We start from the raw sequence: 19,130 nt of genomic DNA on the forward strand, positions 1-19,130 counted from the left end.
GAGAAACGAGGAAGAGCCAGGTTGGAGTTTACCAGAAAAAGTACATTATACAGAGACACTTTCCCAAAAACTGAGAAATAAGTGAAACCAAATGTAAAGAGGGGAGGAGAATTTAGATACTGGAGATGCCAGTTTATACATGGAGATGATCTCAGCAGGGAGCCGATTAGAACACATATGTGGATGTTAACCATGTTAACCACACTGACCGTGCTTGAGGTGTTTGAGGATCCACAATCATAACCTTAGTCCCATTCGCCAGGTTGGCTGCGTCCATCTGCCATTTCTGCCTGTTCTGGAGGGTTAGTAGGTCATACCTGGTCTGGAGGGTTAGCAGGTCGTCCCTGGTCTGGAGGGTTAGCAGGTCGTCCCTGGTCTGGAGGGTTAGCAGGTCGTCCCTGATGAAGCTCCTCCAGAGCTGGTCAGCAAGTACCTGGCTCCATCTCCTTCGGCTGAGTCGCTCTGATGTGGGGTAGATCACCTGCGGAAGGGCTGAATTTGGCCGCCCCATCAGGGGAGTATTGGGTGAGATAGGATCAGGATCAGCTACATCCAAGGACACTTAATCCCTTCTTCCTTAGCTAGTACAGTCTGCAGCATATGGGATTAAGGTGCTGTACAAGGCTGCCTTCACTGAGCAGGTGGAGCACTAGGTGGATTAATGCGGGAAGTGATTTGCTGGGCTGCCAGTTGCTCCTTTATAGAGGATCCTAAAGCATTAAGAGCCTCTCAGCTCAGTACTACAGTGGCTCCCTTAAACTTGGTGCCCTGGCTTCCCTCTCCATGCAGTACAGTTACATAATGACGAGGAATGAGTCTGTGTCAAGGCTAAGCATGACATCTAGGTACAACACTCTTGTAGTGAGACACTTATAAATGATACTTCAGTGATTCTCCTGTCTCCTACCGATCTTCACTAAGAAAGGACCAAATCAGTCCATACCGGTAGAGTAAAATGCTGAACAATGCAGTCTCAAACTAGAGGGTGGCAAATCAGCCATGTGAGGGATTAACCACGGTGTCTGTGACACGAAATACATCCTAACTGTTTCTCTGGACTGTTGTCTTTCCCCTGAGAACCCAACAGCACCTCCTCTGTTCCGCAAAAACATGTTCTGGTCCTAAAAGATGCAGCTGCTCATCATAACCCTTAATCCGCAGTGAGGTGACCCTATAGATTGGATTTAGCATTGGGTTACGCTGCATCTTGGGCTCTGCCATGGCATGTGTGTAGGCGGCTTCCTACCTGATTAGGCTTGTGTCAAACTTAAGTGTGAGCTACACCAACCTACTGCTGATAGGTACGGCTTCAAGACAAGCGTACTCTTCAGGGAGACTCAATCTCCACACGTCAGAGGAGTTTCTGTTCAGCTGCTCTAAAATCATCAGCCATGGGGCTGCAGCCCCTGCTGGCTGCCCTGTCAGACTGCTGAGCAACTGGTTTCACTGGGGCAGTGAAGGATTGGTAATGACCTCCAGCCACTGGAAAAAAAAACGTAATACTGTTCCACTCCATCCAAAGCAGTGCAGTAATGAGGTAATGTGCTGTATCAGCATACGCTCCTTACCACTCTCTCTCTTTTTCATTAAATGCAGAACAAGGGATCACCTATTATGGTTTTTGTCACTTCCTGTTTGAGTGCAGAGGTTAAATGTAGACTGACCGGATGATTTCAGAACTGACTGCAGTCTTCTTTTTTTCCAATATGTGGCAGCAGTAAACAGGAATGGTCTTATTCTGTCTTGTGGCTGTTCTGTGTATAAATTCATATACCCTGATAGAATGGAATTCTGCATCCAACTTTGTCTTACGGATTTAGGTTGGAGTGAATTACACACCAAAAACAGCAGATCAGAATTATATTATACAGAATATTTTGACCAGAATGTTAATCAGAAAAATATTCAGATTTACAGATATAGCCATGCGTAGTTGAAGGAACAGGAAATCTGACTGGAATGGATTCCTAAGAGAACTTTCTGACAGACTGGCATCCTGTCCTGGGTGTTCCCCTGCCTTTCTGACAGACTGGCATCCTGTCCTGGGTGTTCCCCTGCCTTTGTGACAGACTGGCATCCTGTCCTGGGTGTTCCCCTGCCTTTGTGACAGACTGACATCCTGTCCTGGGTGTTCCCCTGCCTTTCTGACAGACTGGCATCCTGTCCTGGGTGTTCCCCTGCCTTTGTGACAGACTGCCATCCTGTCCTGGGTGTTCCCCTGCCTTTGTGACAGACTGCCATCCTGTCCTGGGTGTTCCCCTGCCTTTCTGACAGACTGCCATCCTGTCCTGGGTGTTCCCCTGCCTTTGTGACAGACTGCCATCCTGTCCTGGGTGTTCCCCTGCCTTTGTGACAGACTGCCATCCTGTCCTGAGTGTTCCCCTTCCAATGTGACAGACTGCCATCCTGTCCTGGGTGTTCCCCTGCCTTTGTGACAGACTGCCATCCTGTCCTGGGTGTTCCCCTGCCTTTGTGACAGACTGCCATCCTGTCCTGGGTGTTCCCCTGCCTTTGTGACAGACTGCCATCCTGTCCTGGGTGTTCCCCTACCTTTGTGACAGACTGCCATCCTGTCCTGGGTGTTCCCCTGCCTTTGTGACAGACTTCCATCCTGTCCTGAGTGTTCCCCTTCCAATGTGACAGACTGGCATCCTGTCCTGGGTGTTCCCCTGCCTTTGTGTCATACTGCCATCCTGTCCTGGTTGTTCCCCTGCCTTTGTGACAAACTGCCATCCTGTCCTGGGTGTTCCCCTGCCTTTGTGACAGACTGCCATCCTGTCCTGAGTGTTCCCCTTCCAATGTGACAGACTGGCATCCTGTCCTGGGTGTTCCCCTGCCTTTGTGACAGACTGCCATCCTGTCCTGGTTGTTCCCCTGCCTTTGTGACAGACTGCCATCCTGTCCTGGTTGTTCCCCTGCCTTTGTGACAGACTGCCATCCTGTCCTGGTTGTTTCCCTGCCTTTGTGACAGACTGCCATCCTGTCCTGGGTGTTCCCCTGCCTTTGTGACAGACTGGCATCCTGTCCTGGGTGTTCCCCTGCCTTTGTGACAGACTGGCATCCTGTCCTGGGTGTTCCCCTGCCTTTGTGACAGACTGGCATCCTGTCCTGGGTGTTCCCCTGCCTTTGTGACAGACTGGCATCCTGTCCTGGGTGTTCCCCTGCCTTTGTGACAGACTGCCATCCTGTCCTGGTTGTTCCCCTGCCTTTGTGACAGACTGGCATCCTGTCCTGGGTGTTCCCCTGCCTTTGTGACAGACTGGCATCCTGTCCTGGGTGTTCCCCTGCCTTTGTGACAGACTGCCATCCTGTCCTCGGTGTTCCCCTGCCTTTGTGACAGACTGCCATCCTGTCCTGGGTGTTCCACTGCCTTGTGCCCTGTGCTGCCTCAGATCAGCTCCACTGATTCTGTACTGGATACGCACGTGGAAGATGGATCACTTAGCTAAAATGCAGTTCAGTACTTACCGTATGCCATTCAAAAGCCAAAAATGACTAAATTTGATGTATTTACAAATACAGCCTTAGTGTTACAGGGGTGTGGTCACCACAAAATGATGATCCCATTCATTCTCCTCACTGTTCCTTTATTACCAGCGACTTAAGCTACTGATTTTCCTCTCAGACCCTCAAATAGGGCTGCCCAAATGGCAAATGCTGCACTAAAACAATTCAATACAGCCCCCCCCTGTCCCTGGTCAGTAAATGATGTGGACCTTGGCTATGTGCCCCTGATGGGGATGATAGCTGAGTGACCCTCCCCTAGAACACACCTGCTTTGTTTTTCCTGTGTCTTTCCCTTGTTCTTATGGCAAAATGACAGTCTTGCTGTTTCACCTCCTCACTGTCCTCTTAAACCCATCTCTCTGTGCCATGACTCCTGGTACAAGTGTTACACATACTGATAATATATAATATTAACCAGAGATACTGTGATGCTGAAAATGTGAATTCAGATGGTTGTTTTCCCCACAGGTGCTGACAGTGTGTCCTCAGTGGGACGGGTGTCTGTACACAGAGGAGGATCTGTCACCATCCCATGTTTCTATGACAAGATATATCAGCAACATGTGAAATACTGGTGCAGAGATTATTATTCTTCAGATTCATGTACTCCCATCGTACGCAGTGACTCTCCACAGACGAAGGATGATGTGTCAATCAGAGATGTTCCTGACCAGCGAGTCTTCACTGTGAGCATGAACAATCTGCAAACTGGGGACTCTGATTACTACTGGTGTGGTGTGGAGATCAGCAGAGGTTCAGCTGTGGGAACATGGATGCAGCTGTCAGTCACTGCGGGTAAGATGTCTGTACTGCAGACTGTAGCCAATGAGATGCACAGTATGTAACATGTCATTCAGACTTAAAGGAAGGACATTAACACAAACACAGGAGAAAATATTTTAATATATAAGAGGAACCAAATTTTATTATTGAACAAAACCTTAAATGACACCTGGGAGAAATAAGAGTTAATGTGCTACTTCATGGGGTTTAATATGAGAAGTAACATTCTTTGGTTTAGTTTTAAGTGAATGTTAAATTCATAAAAGCATAAATATATGAATAAACATACAGTAAAAGAGGCTCAGTTGGGCTGTCGGTTACTGTTATTGGCATACACATGGAAATCGAAATAAACAGGAAAGCAAAACAGGATATTGCAGGCTAATTCTATACTATAATCAGTTAATCATTCATTAAACTTTTATTTTTGCAAATACAGTGATAGTAAGTAAAACATTTAATCAAAACAAGTTGTTTCATTGGGGGCCCATCGGACAGCAAGGTCGCATGTTGGGCTGGTGCCATCAGTGTAAATAGTGTAAATAGCTCTGCTTATTTACCATGTATTGCGTTGTGTGTCTGTTGTGAGTATGACTGGCAGACATCAGGAAACCCCATCTTTGTAGCCTTCCTGTGCTTATCTGTGACTCTGGTACCTGAACAATATTGGTGTCAGACCTGAGGATAAAGGTGACAGAGCTCAGCAGGGAGCAGCATGACGTGGGACACGGCCGATCGCAGTGAAGACCCCCCTAAAGCTGCCCCGGTACAGTGGGTAATGGCCCCTGGAACCCTCCCAAGTACCGGTCCGCCTGGTGGCACAGCCCAATCACTGGTCCCCCAAGATGGGGGGCACCTGGTGATGCCACTGGAAGAGGAGGTACTGCAAGCTCTATTTAGCAGAGCCCTACCCCTACAGCTGAGCTGCACCCATCGTGCGCATGGCCATGGGGGAGGGGCAGCTGAAATTCACGCTGACAGGACAATCGGTGGTACAAGAGGTCTGACTAGCCGGCACTGCTGACCCCTGTGTCATCAGACTGGACTTACTAGTATAGCTAGGGGCCACCATCGATCTGCTGGGGGCAGCCCTCTGCTTTGGGTACAGATGTGGGGGTCCTCCAGTATAAGAGCAGTGGCCAGCAGCGGCCAGGGATAGCGATGGGGGAAGAGAGGAGGAGAGCCGTCCACCCAGTTGGGGGAAAAGATCTGCCCACAGCTCCTGAGGGAAAGTCTCCACCAACCACACGACTGCAACTCCAGTCCAGACTGTGCTGAATGGCAGCACCACAGCAGGACCGTCTCCATAGACAGTGCAGGCTGTGCAACAACTGTGGCAGTACAGCAATCAGCCCTGTTCATCTATCTGCATCCACATCGACTGCTTCTGGTGAAACTACAAGTGTCTGAGCAGCAGATCCAAGAAATGTCACACAGGAGTCATGAAGCCTTCCCACAGTCCATAAGCGGCACAGCCAGACCTTGTCACCAACAAGGACGGGTCATGTTGCTTTCGCTTCAATTATCAACCATTGAATGTGGTGACAAGGAAGGACTCCTATGTGCTTCAATGCATCACTGGGTCAACATGGTTCAGCTCCTTAGACCTCTGGAGTGGCTACTGGCAGGTCGAACTGTCCCCAGTAAACCACCCCAAGACCGTGTTCACCATTGGTCACAGGCTATGACAGTTCTGGTCAATTTAATTCAGCCCCTGTAACAGCCTGGTCACCTTCGAGAGGCTAATGGAGGCTAATGTCCCAGCTGACCTGCACCTAGTGTGTCATCAACACTGATGATCTGCTGCTCCACGCCGCTGATTTTGCCTGGACATTGTGGAACTTAAAGACAGTGTTTGCAGGGACCCTCTGCGCAGGGTTGTGGCTGAACCCCCGGAAGTGCTCCCTCCTCCAGTGCATGATGCTCTTCCAGGGCCACATCATCAGAGGGAGGGCGTGGCCACCGACCCGCAGTAGATGGCAGCTGTGTGAGACTGGCCCCCTGCACAGACTGTAGCAGAGCTGCACAGCTTCCTGGCGTTAGTGTCATATTACCAACACTTTGTAAGGACTTCGCCAGCATGGCAAACACAATGCACCGTCTACAGAAAAGGGAAGTGGCTTTGCGTGGACAGATGCCTGAGCCGCGGCTTTTAACCAGCTCTGTGTGACGCTCACCGATGTCCCCATGCTAGAGTACCTGGACCCTCATCTCCTTTTCATTCTGGACACGGACACTAGCAACGAGGGGCTAGGTGCTGTGCAATCACAGGCAGGACCGTGAAGGGAGCTTCAATCTAGGCCAGCAAGAACTTCCGTCTGTACCTCAGTGGCCAGTGGTTCTGGTTGTGGAAGGACCACAAATCACTTGGGGGTCCTGAGTTTCTGGTACTCAGAGGGACAGCTGGTCTGTTGGTTGGAGGTAATGGCAGAGTTTGACTTTGAGGTCCAACATCACCCTGGGAAGCTGCATGGACACGTGGACACTCTGTCTCACTGCCCTTGCAGCAGCTCACAGTGCAGGAGAACCAGGCCACCACCAAGACTTCATTTGCCAGCAGATCATCACAGAGCAGCACAGCAGCCCCATGCTGACCAGGGTGAGGGAGCAGCTTGATGAAGGAGGGTGACTGGGTTGGGAGGCGATATCAGCCTCCGGTCCAGAGAACAAGGCCTACCACACCCAGTGGGGCACCGTGGAGGAACACGAGGGCCTGCTGTTAAGCATCAGCTGATCGCTGGACGGTGCAGGGGAGCAGCTGCTGGTGCCCCAGAGCCTGTGTAACCCAGTGTCTGGTTCTTTTGTTTAGGTAAAGTGTATATGATTAATCTGATTTGTATTGTGTTGGGGAGGATGCAGCAGATACTGAACTAGCAGCACAGAGGCTACAACATAATTCTGAATTAGTGGCTGGGCTGATACCTGGCAGCTGAAATTTAACACAGATAAATGTAAGATAATCCATGCAGGGAGCAGAAATATAAAGTACAGATATTTTATGGGTTCCACTGAAATAAAGGTAGCTGATTATGAGAAAGATCTTGGTGTGTGTGAGAGACTTCGATTCTACAGTATATGTTGATGCTTCCATGTCCCACTCTATGATTCCTGGTCTTAGAGGAATGTCTTATGAGGAGAGGTTAGCTGAGTTGAATCTGTTTAGCCTCGAGCAAAGGAGACTAAGGGGGGACATTATCCAGTTATATAAGATTCTAACAGGTCTGGATGCTGTTCAGCCAAATAGCTACTTCAGTATTAGCAATAGGTGGAAATTAGAATAATTTTAAAATGGATTTGAGAAAGCACTTCTTTACACATCGTGTAGTTAGAGTATGGAATATTCTCCCTCTTAGTGTAGTGCAAGCATTACCTTTGGTTCCTTTTAATTAGAGCTGGATAAAATTTTAACAACTCTGATGTATTAGTTAAGTTCTCCCCAAACGAGCTTGATGGGCCGAATGGCCTCCTCTCATTTCTAAATTTCTTATATACTGAGCTGACCCATGCTCTATATCATTTGTGTTTTATATTCTTTTTATTGCTTGTTAAATATAATTTAATGAGTTATTCATTTAATATCTGCCAATGGGAGTAATCCCATGAATCCCCGTAAAGGGCTGGGATCGACCCAGGAGATACGGGATACGAGGGAGAAGAGATAAGACTGCATGTCTTCCTTCCACACTCTCAGCAAGCTTACTGCTGAAGCTACTAAATTCCAGAGTACATCTGCGAGTAGAGAGAGAGCTATTCGATTCACGGCGGTGAAGGACCGAGTGCCTGACGAGTCACTTGCTCCGGCTTCAGGACGATCGAGAGAGCAGTCAGATCAGGCCTGCTGCAATTTTTCTTTAGTTTAATTATTTTCCAGCTTAGGTTTTTCAGTGGGTAATAATGGAGTGCGAACTATTGTAGCTACTGTTTACATTGTATATATTTTGTCGTCTTAATTTTAGAATTTATGTAGTAAAGTTCTTAAATTTAACTTCATCGTATTATATTGCGTAGTTGTTAAATAAGGTGACGAAAGTATTTAGGGTGGGCATGTTAGCCCTGGGTTAATTTTGAAGGGAGCATATAGCCTACAGACAGACACCATAGTGAACTCAGGCCCCCCGTCAAGTGATTGTTAACTGGGGCCCAGCAAAAGGCCTGAAGGGGGCGCTACACCTGTGCTCTCTCATGCTGAGGTCAGTGCACGGAGCCGTCGGGGCCGGGCAGTACGGCGTAAAGAAGATGCTGAGGAAGCTGTGGCAGCGCTTCACCTGGCCGGCTGCCAGCAGGACGCCCAGATGTTCCTGCATTGCTGTGCTGCATGTGCGGCTCAGAGGGGTCCTAGCTGGCAGTGCCGGTCTGCCCTCCAGCTGTACCTAGGGGAGCATGTGGGGGTCGATGTCCTGGGCCCCTTTCCCCACACTGAGGCTGGGAATCACTACATTCTCGTGGTCATGGACTACTTCACAAAGTGGGCTGAGGGTCACATGGTTCCAGAGCAGAGTGTGACCTGACCACCATGGCAGAAAACAGCTCTAGGAGCTTTGGGGCTTCAGAGCAGCTGTACAGTGTCCAGGAGAGAAACTTCAAGGTGCTGGTGTTCTGTGAGGTCAGCTGGCTGCTAGGGAGCTGGCTGCTGAAGACCCCTGCCCCCCCTCCCCACACACACACCCCCATCCGCAGAGTGACAGGCTGGTGAAGAGAATCGCATCTCAGCTCCCTAGCAGACAATCCTCGTTGGTGAGCACCAGCATGATTGGGACACTCACCTTCCCCTGGTTCTGTGGACTTATCATGCAGCAGTATAGGAGAGCACTGGCTGTGCCCCTGCGTCCCTCATGTATAGCTGTAGGCTGTGGACCCAGGTAGAGCTGGTGTTTGCCTCACCCCCTGGCCCGGAGCTGCCGGAGACACCAGGACTGGATTATCTGCTCCAGCTCCAGGACCATGTGCGGACCGTGCATGAGCTGGCCAGGTAACATCAGGACATGGCCAGAGTCAGACAGAGGTGAGCCTATAACATCCACTGCTGGGGACAGGTCTCCCAGCCTGGGGACTCTGGGTGTACTGGCCCATCAGGAAAAAGGGGTGGCTGCCCAAGCTGAACAGCCACTGGAGGGACCCCAAGGAGGTCCTGAAGTGAATATATGAAGCAGGACTGTCATGTTGCATTGTGACCGGCTGGTTCTATACCAACCCTTGGCCCATTTGGTGAAACTATCAGCAGGACCTGGGATGAGTTTCCCAGCAGATGGAACTGAGGAGGATGGTGGGGAACCTGGGGCCCAGTGGCCACAGAGGGCTCAGTGCTGTCTGGAGCACTGCCAGGACTTTGGGGGGGGTACCAGGTTGGGTCCCCCCCAGAAGGGGGGCAGTGTAGCACTGGGGATTCCTGTCGGGCAGGGCAGTGGCGTACTGGACCGGTGCCAGCAGTGTAAATAGTGTGGATGATGTAAATAGCTCTGTGTATTTATCATGTATTGTGTTGTTATTGTGCTGTATGTTAATGTCAGGTATAGTATTAATGTTAATTGTTGTAATTATCATTGTTTGGGCCACCATGTGTAGTGAGAGTAGCTGGGACCCTCAGCACAGTGGCCAGTGTCTGTGTGTTGTGAGTATATATGGCATAAATCAGTACCTGTCTATGACTCTTTATTATCACTGGGATCACCATGTCTGGTATCTGTGCCGCAACATTTTAATACTCTGCGAAATGAAATACTGTAACCTACAGCTGACTGACTTTTTATTAATGTGTATAAATGGTGTAAGAGGGAGTGAGAGTTAGTCAGCTGGGTAATTTTCATACTGTCCCTGCAGGTGTGTCCACACAGAACACGGTGACTGTACAGAGAGGAGGATCTGTCACCATCCTATGTTCCTATGACAACATATATCAAAAACATGTGAAATACTGGTGTAAAGGGAGTGACTGGAGTTCATGTACTCCCATAGTACGCACTGACTCTCCACAGACGAAGGGTGAAGTATCAGTCAGAGATGATCCTGACCAGCCAGTCTTCACTGTGATCATCAACAATCTGACAGCTGTGGACTCTGGTTTCTACTGGTGTGGTGTGGAGATCAGCAGAGGTTCAGCTGTGGGAACATGGGTTTCCCTGTCAGTCACTGAGGGTAAGATGTCTGTACTGCAGACTGTAGCCAATGAGATGCACAGTATGTAACATGTCATTCAGACAGAAAGGAAGGACATTAACACAAACAGAAGAGAAAATATTTTAATATATACAGTAAGAGAGAGCAAAATTTTTGTTTTGATCAATATCATAAATGAGACCTGGGAGAAATAAAAATTTCAGTTTAAATGTGCTATTTTAGGGGGTTAAATATGATAAGTAATATGTTATGAAATATCCTTTATTTTTTTAAGTGAATTTAAAATAATCAATTTCATTGAAAAGCACACATATGTAAATTAACAAACTGTAAAAGAAGATCAGTTTGGCTCTATTACTCATGTTTCACCTATAGATCCATCCATCTTCCAAATAGCTTTTTCCTACTGGGTTGCAGGGGGTCCGGAGCTTATCCTGGAAGCGATAGGCACGAGGCAGGGAACAACCCAGTATGGGGGTCCAGCCCATCACAGGGCACACTCAAACACCAGTCTCACTCACTCACTCACACACACACACACACACACACACACACACACACACACACACACACACACACACACACAGGCAATTTAGCAACTCCGATTAGCCTCAGCATGTTTTTGGACTGTGGGGGGAAACCGGAGTACCCGGAGGAAACCCCACGACGATATGGGGAGAACATGCAAACTCCACACACATGTGACCCAGGCGGAGACTCGAACCTAGGTCCCAGAGGTGTGAGGCAACAGTACTAACCACTGCACCACCATGCCGCCCCCTATTCATTTAAATTTAAATAATTGCACATTAGCAAAGGAGGTTTTTGCAGGTTAATCTTAAACAAAACAATTATTTATTTAGTTAAAATTGTAAAATTAATAATTTATTACACTGCTTAACCTTTACAAACTCAATGATAGTAAATACAGCGATTAATCAAAACAAACTTTAATATTCAAATTCACAAATGGAAGTAATGTACTGTAACCTACAGGAGACGGGTAGTGACTTTATGAATATGTGTATAAATGGTGTAAGAGGGAGTGAGAGTTAATCAGCTGGTTAATTTTCATACTGTCCCTGCAGGTGTGTCCACCCTGAACACAGTGTCTGTACAGAGAGGAGGATCTGCCACCATCGTATGTCCCTATGATGACAGATATAAAACACATGTGAAATACTGGTGCAGAGGGAGTGACTGGAGCTCATGTACTCCCATAGTACATACTTACTCTCCAAAGAAAAGTGGTGAAGTGTCAATCAGAGATGATCCTGACCAGCGAGTCTTTACTGTGACCATGAACAAGCTGACAGCTGTGGACTCTGGTTCCTACTGGTGTGGTGTGGAGATCAGCAGAGGTTCAGCTGTGGGATCACGGGTTTACCTGTCAGTCATTGAAGGTAAGATGTCTGTACTGCAGACTGTAGCCAGTGAGATGGTCAGTATGTAACATGTCATTCAGACTTAAAGGAAGGACATTAACAGAAATAAAGAAAATAATATTTTAATATATAAGACGGACACCATAAATGAGACCTGGGACAAATAACAGTAAATATGCTACTTCAAGGGGTTAAATATGAGAAATAATATACTTTGGTTTGGCATTAAGTGAATTTTAAAGAAATTCATAAATTCAATTGAAAAGTATAAATATATGTTAAAATAATGTAAAAGAGCATCAGTTTGACTCTGTTGCTGAGGCTTGATCTATATATGAAAATTAAATAACAATAATACTACAAAGCAGATTTTTGCAGCTAATTTTATTCTGAATAATCAGTAATTCATTCATTACACTGTTTTGTTTTTGCAAACACAGTGATAGTAAATAGATCATTGTTTAAAAACAAATTTTAATATTCTGTAGAGTAAAGTACTGCAGCCTACAGTAAACTGCAACTGACTTCATGAATATGTGTATAAATGGTGTATGAGGGAGTGAGAGTTAATCAGCTGGGTAATTTTCATATTGTCCCTGCAGGTGTGTCCACACTGAACACGGTGTCTGTACAGAGAGGAGGATCTGTCACCATCCCATGTTTCTATGACAACATGTATCAACAGCAGGTGAAATACTGGTGCAAAGGGAGTGACTGGAGTTCATGTACTCCCATAGTACACAGTGACTCTCCACAGAAGAAGAATGAAGTGTCAGTCAGAGATGATCCTGACCAGCCAGTCTTCACTGTGACCATTAATAATGTAAAACATGCGGATTCTGGTTACTACTGGTGTGGTGTGGAGATCAGCAGAGGTTCAGCTGTGGGAACACGGGTTTACCTGTCAGTCACTGAGGGTAAGATGTCTGTACTGCAGACTGTAGCCAATGAGATGCACAGTATGTAACATGTCATTCAGACAGAAAGGAAGGACATTAACACAAACACAGGAGAAAATATTTTTATATATAACAGGAACCAAATTTTAGTATTGAACAGCACCTTAAATGACACCTGGGAGAAATAAGAGTTAATGTGCTACTTCATTGGGTTTAATATGAGAAGTAACATTCTTTGGTTTAGTTTTAAGTGAATGTTAAATTCATAAAAGCATAAATATATAAATAAACATATAGTAAAAGAGGCTCAGTTGGGCTGTCGGTTACTGTTATTGGCATATACATGGAAATCGAAATAAACAGGAAAGCAAAACAGGATATTGCAGGCTAATTCTATACTATAATCAGTTAATCATTCATTAAACTTTTATTTTTGCAAATACAGTGATAGTAAGTACAACATTTAATCAAAACAAGTTGTTTCATTGGGGGCCCATCGGACAGCAAGGTCGCATGTTGGGCTGGTGCCATCAGTGTAAATAGTGTAAATAGCTCTGTGTATTTACCATGTATTGTGTTGTGTGTCTGTTGTGAGTATGACTGGCAGACATCAGGAAACCCCATCTTTGTAGCCTTCCTGTGCTTATCTGTGACTCTGGTACCTGAACCACACTGGTGTCAGACCTGAGGATGAAGGTGACAGAGCTCAGCAGGGAGCAGCATGACGTGGGACACGGCCGATCGCAGTGAAGACCCCCCTAAAGCTGCCCCGGTACAGTGGGTAATGGCCCCTGGAACCCTCCCAAGTACCGGTCCGGCTGGTGGCACGGCCCAATCACTGGTCCCCCAAGATGGGGGACACCTGGTGATGCCACTGGAAGAGGAGGCACTGCGAGCTCTATTAAGCAGAGCCCCACCCCTACAGCTGATCTGCACCCATCGTGCGCATGGCCATGGGGGAGGGGCAGCTGAAAGTCACGCTGACAGGACAATCGGTGGTACAAGAGGTCTGACTAGCCAGCACTGCTGACCCCTGTGTTATCAGACTGGACTTACTAGTATAGCTAGGGGCCACCATCGATCTGCTGGGGGCAGCCCTCTGCTTTGGGTACAGATGTGGGGGTCCTCCAGCATGAGAGCAGTGGCCAGCAGCGGCCAGGGATAGCGATGGGGGAAGAGAGGAGGAGAGCCGTCCACCCGGTGGGGGGAAAAGATCTGCCCACAGCTCCTGAGGGAAAGTCTCCACCAGCCACACGACTGCAACTCCAGTCCAGACTGTGCTGAACGGCAGCACCACAGCAGGACCGTCTCCATAGACAGTGCAGGCTGTTCAGCAACTGTGGCAGTACAGCAATCAGCCCTGTTCATCTATCTGCATCCACATCCACTGCTTCTGGTGAAACTGCAAGTGTCTGAGCAGCAGATCCAAGAAATGTCACACAGGAGTCATGAAGCCTTCCCACAGTCCGTAAGCGGCACAGCCAGACCTTGTCACCAACAAGGACGGGTCATGTTGCTTTCGCTTCAACTATCAACCATTGAATGTGGTGACAAGGAAGGACTCCTATGTGCTTCCATGCATCACTGGGTCAACATGGTTCAGCTCCTTAGACCTCTGGAGTGGCTACTGGCAGGTCGAACTGTCCCCAGTAAACCACCCCAAGACCGTGTTCACCATCGGTCACAGGCTATGACAGTTCTGGTCAATTTCATTCAGCCCCTGTAACAGTCTGGTCACCTTCGAGAGGCTAATGGAGGCTAATGTCCCAGCTGACCTGCACCTAGTGTGTCATCAACATTGATGATCTGCTGCTCAACGCCGCTGATTTTGCCCAGACATTGCGGAACATAAAGACAGTGTTTGCAGGGACCCTCTGCGCAGGGTTGTGGCTGAACCCCCGGAAGTGCTCCCTCCTCCAGTGCATGATGCTCTTCCAGGGCCACATCATCAGAGGGAGGGCGTGGACACCGACCCGCAGAAGATGGCCGCTGTGTGAGACTGGCCCCCTGCACAGACTGTAGCAGAGCTGCACAGCTTCCTGGCGTTAGTGTCATATTACCAACACTTTGTAAGGACTTCGCCAGCATGGCAAACACAATGCACCGTCTACAGAAAAGGGAAGTGGCTTTGCGTGGACAGATGCCTGAGCTGCGGCTTTTAACCAGCTCTGTGTGACGCTCACCGATGTTCCCATGCTAGAGTACCTGGACCCTCATCTCCTTTTCATTCTGGGCATGGACACTAGCAACGAGGGGCTGGGTGCTGTGCAATTACAGGCAGGACCGTGAAGGGAGCTTCTATCTAGGCCGGCAAGAACTTCCGTCTGTACCTCAGTGGCCAGTGGTTCTGGTTGTGGAAGGACCACAAATCACTTGGGGGTCCTGAGTTTCTGGTACTCAGAGGGACAGCTGGTCTGTTGGTTGGAGGTAATGGCAGAGTTTGAGTTTGAGGTCCAACATCACCCTGGGAAGCTGCATGGACACGTGGACACTCTGTCTCACTGCCCTTGCAGCAGCTCACAGTGCAGGAGAACCAGGCCACCACCAAGACTTCATTTGCCAGCAGATCATCACAGAGCAGCACAGCAGCCCCATGCTGGCCAGGGTGAGGGAGTAGCTGGACGAAGGAGGGTGACTGGGTTGGGAGGCGATATCAGCCTCTGGTCCAGAGAACAAGGCCTACCACACCCAGTGGGGCACCCTGAGGAACACGAGGGCCTGCTGTTAAGCCTCAGCTGATCGCTGGATGGTGCAGGGGAGCAGCTGCTGGTGCCCCAGAGCCTGTGTAACCCAGTGTCTGGTTCTTTTGTTTAGGTAAAGTGTATATGATTAATCTGATTTGTATTGTGTTGGGGAGGATGCAGCAGATACTGAACTAGCAGCACAGAGGCTACAACATAATTCTGAATTAGTAGCTGGGCTGATACCTGGCAGCTGAAATTTAACACAGATAAATGTAAGATAATCCATGCAGGGAGCAGAAATATAAAGTACAGATATTTTATGGGTTCCACTGAAATAAAGGTAGCTGATTATGAGAAAGATCTTGGTGTGTGTGAGAGACTTCGATTCTACAGTATATGTTGATGCTTCCATGTCCCACTCTATGATTCCTGGTCTTAGAGGATTGTCTTATGAGGAGAGGTTAGCTGAGTTGATTCTGTTCAGCCTCGAGCAAAGGAGACTAAGGGGGGACATGATCCAGGTATATAAGATTCTAACAGGTCTGGATGCTGTTCAGCCAAATGGCTACTTCAGTGTTAGCCATAGGTGGAAATTAGCGAGAGAACATTTTAAACTGAATTTGAGAAAGCACTTCTTCACAGAGCGTGTAGTTAGAGTATGGAATAGTCTTACTGTTAGTGTAGTGCAAGCTAAAACCTTTGGTTCCTTTAAATCAGAGTTAGATAAGATTTTAACATCTCTGAGCTATTAGTTAAGTTCTCCCCAAACGAGCTTGATGGGCCGAATGGCCTCCTCTCGTTTGTAAATTTCTTATGTACTGAGCTGACACATGCTCTGCATCACTTGTGTTTTATGTTCTTTTCATTGCTTGTTAAATATAATTTAATGACTTATTCATTTAATATGTGCCAATGGGAGTAATCCCATGAATCCACGCTAAGGTCTGGGATCGACCCAGGAGACAGGAGATACGAGGGAGAAGAGATAAGACTGCATGTCTTCCTTCCACACTCTCAGCAAGCTTACTGCTGAAGCTACTAAATTCCAGAGTACATCTGCAAGATGAGAGACAGCTATTCGATTCACGGCGGTGAAGGACCGAGTGCCTGTCGAGTCACTTGCTCCGGTTCCAGGACGAAAGAGAGAGCAATCAGATCAGGCCTGCTACAATTTTTCTTTAGTTTAATTATTTGCCAGATTAGGTTTTTCAGTGGGCAATAATGGAGTGTGAACTATTGTAACTACTGTTTACATTGTACATATTTTGTCTTATAAATATTTCTTTTTAATTTTAGCATTTATCTAGTAAAGTTGTTCAATTTAACTGCATCGTTTTATATAGTGTAGTTGTTGAATAAGGTGACAAAAGTATTTAGGGTGGGCATGTTAGCCCTGGGTTAATTTTGAAGGGAACATATAGCCTACAGACAGACACCATAGTGAACTCAGGCCCCTCGTCAAGTGACTGTTAACTTTGGCCCATCAAAAAGGCCTGAAGGGGGCGCTACACCTGTGCTCTCTCATGCTGAGGTCAGTGCACGGAGCCGTCGGGGCCGGGCAGTACGGCGTAAAGAAGATGCTGAGGAAGCTGTGGCAGCGCTTCACCTGGCCGGCTGCCAGCAGGACGCCCAGATGTTCCTGCATTGCTGTGCTGCATGTGCGGCTCAGAGGGGTCGTGGGGGGGGCTGCTAGGGATTGTGAAGACCCGTACCACGCCCCCCCCCCTCCCCCCCCACACACACACACACACACACACGCCCCCCCCCCCCCCCCCATCAGCAGAGTGACAGGCTGGTGAAGAGGCTGAATGGAATCCCATCTCCACAGCAGACAATCCTCATTGGTGAGCACCAGCATGATTGGGACACTCACCTTCCACTAGTTCTGTGGACTTATCATACAGCAGTACAGGAGAGCACTGGCTGTGCCCCTGCGTCCCTCATGTATAGCTGTAGGCTGTGGACCCAGGTAGAGCTGGTGTTTGCCTCACCCCCTGGGCCGGAGCTGCCGTAGACACCAAGACTGGTTTATCTGCTACAGCTCCAGGACCATGTGCGGACCATGAGCTGGCCAGGTAACATCAGGACATGGTCAGAGTCAGACAGAGGTGAGCCTATGACATCCACTGCTGGGGACAGGTCTCCCAGCCTGGGGACTCTGGGTGTACTGGCCCATCAGGAAAAAGGGGTGGTTGCCCAAGCTGGACAGCCACTGGAGGGACCCCCAGGAGGTCCTGAAGTGAATCTCTGAAGCAGCACTGTCATGTTGCATTGAGACCGGCTGCTTCTATACCAACCCTTGGCCCATTTGGTGAAACTATCAGCAGGACCTGGGATGAGTTTCCCAGCAGATGGAACTGAGGAGGACGGTGGGGAACCTGGGGTCCTGTGGCCACAGAGGGCTCAGTGCTGTCTGGAGCACTGCCAGGACTTTGTGGGGGTACCAGGTTGGGTCCCCCCCAGAAGGGGAGCAGTGTAGCACTGGGGATTCCTGTCGGGTAGCGCAGTGGCGTGCTGGACCAGTGCCAGCAATGTAAATAGTATGAATAATGTAAAAAGCTCTGTGTATTTATCATGTATTATGTTGTTATTGTGCTGTATGTTAATGTCAGGTATAGTATTAATGTTAATTGTTGTAATTATCATTGTTTGGGCCACCATGTGTAGTGAGAGTAGCTGGGACCCTCAGCACAGTGGCCAGTGTCTGTGTGTTGTGAGTATATATGGCATAAATCAGTACCTGTCTGTGACTCTTTATTATCACTGGGATCACCATGTCTGGTATCTGTGCCGCAACATTTTAATACTCTGCGAAATGAAATACTGTAACCTACAGCTGACTGACTTTTTATTAATGTGTATAAATGGTGTAAGAGGGAGTGAGAGTTAATCAGCTGGGTAATTTTCATACTGTCCCTGCAGGTGTGTCCACACTGAACACGGTGACTGTACAGAGAGGAGGATCTGTCACCATCCTATGTTCCTATGATGACAGATATAAAACACATGTGAAATATTGGTGCAAAGGGAGTGACTGGAGTTCATGTACTCCCATAGTACGCACTGACTCTCCACAGACGAAGGGTGATGTGCCAATCAGAGATGATCCTGTTAAGCGAGTCTTCAATGTGACCATGAACAATCTGACAGCTGTGGAAACTGGTTCCTACTGGTGTGGTGTGGAGATCAGCAGAGGTGCAGCTGTGGGAACACGGGTTTCCCTGTCAGTCACTGAGGGTAAGATGTCTGTACTGCAGACTGTAGCCAATGAGATGCACAGTATGTAACATGTCATTCAGACAGAATGGAAGGACATTAACACAAACACAGGAGAAAATATTTTAATATATACAGTAAGAGAGAGCAAATTTTTTGTTTTGATCAATATCATAAATGAGACCTGGGAGAAATAACAATTTCAGTTTAAATGTGCTATTTTAGGGGGTTAAATATGATAAGTAATATGTTATGAAATATCCTTTATTTTTTTTAAGTGAATATAAAATAAATTAATCAATTTCATTGAAAAGCACACATATGTGAATTAACAAACTGTAAAAGAAGATCAGTTTGGCTCTATTACTCATGTTTCATATATACATTCATCCGTCTTCCAAATAGCTGTTTCCTACTGGGTTGCAGGGGGTCCGGAGCTTATCCTGGAAGCAATAGGCACGAGGCAGGGTACAACCCAGTATGGGGGGCCAGCCCATCACAGGGCACACTCAAACACTAGTCTCACACACACACACACACAC

The 19,130-nt window shown here is 47.8% G+C and overlaps 1 protein-coding gene across 1 annotated transcript in view; it reads left to right on the forward strand.

Moving 5' to 3' along the window:
* Positions 1–19,130, forward strand: part of LOC125739920 (uncharacterized) — a 645,903-nt gene that overhangs the window by 183,613 nt on the left and 443,160 nt on the right. The window contains exons 6-7 of the mRNA XM_049010480.1: positions 4,105–4,302; positions 10,108–10,422. Coding sequence (XP_048866437.1) covers positions 4,105–4,302; positions 10,108–10,422 — 513 coding nt within the window. The remainder of the gene's footprint in view (positions 1–4,104; positions 4,303–10,107; positions 10,423–19,130) is intronic.

Source organism: Brienomyrus brachyistius, chromosome 4 (genome assembly GCF_023856365.1).
Source record: "Brienomyrus brachyistius isolate T26 chromosome 4, BBRACH_0.4, whole genome shotgun sequence".
In the NCBI taxonomy this organism is placed as follows: domain Eukaryota; kingdom Metazoa; phylum Chordata; class Actinopteri; order Osteoglossiformes; family Mormyridae; genus Brienomyrus; species Brienomyrus brachyistius.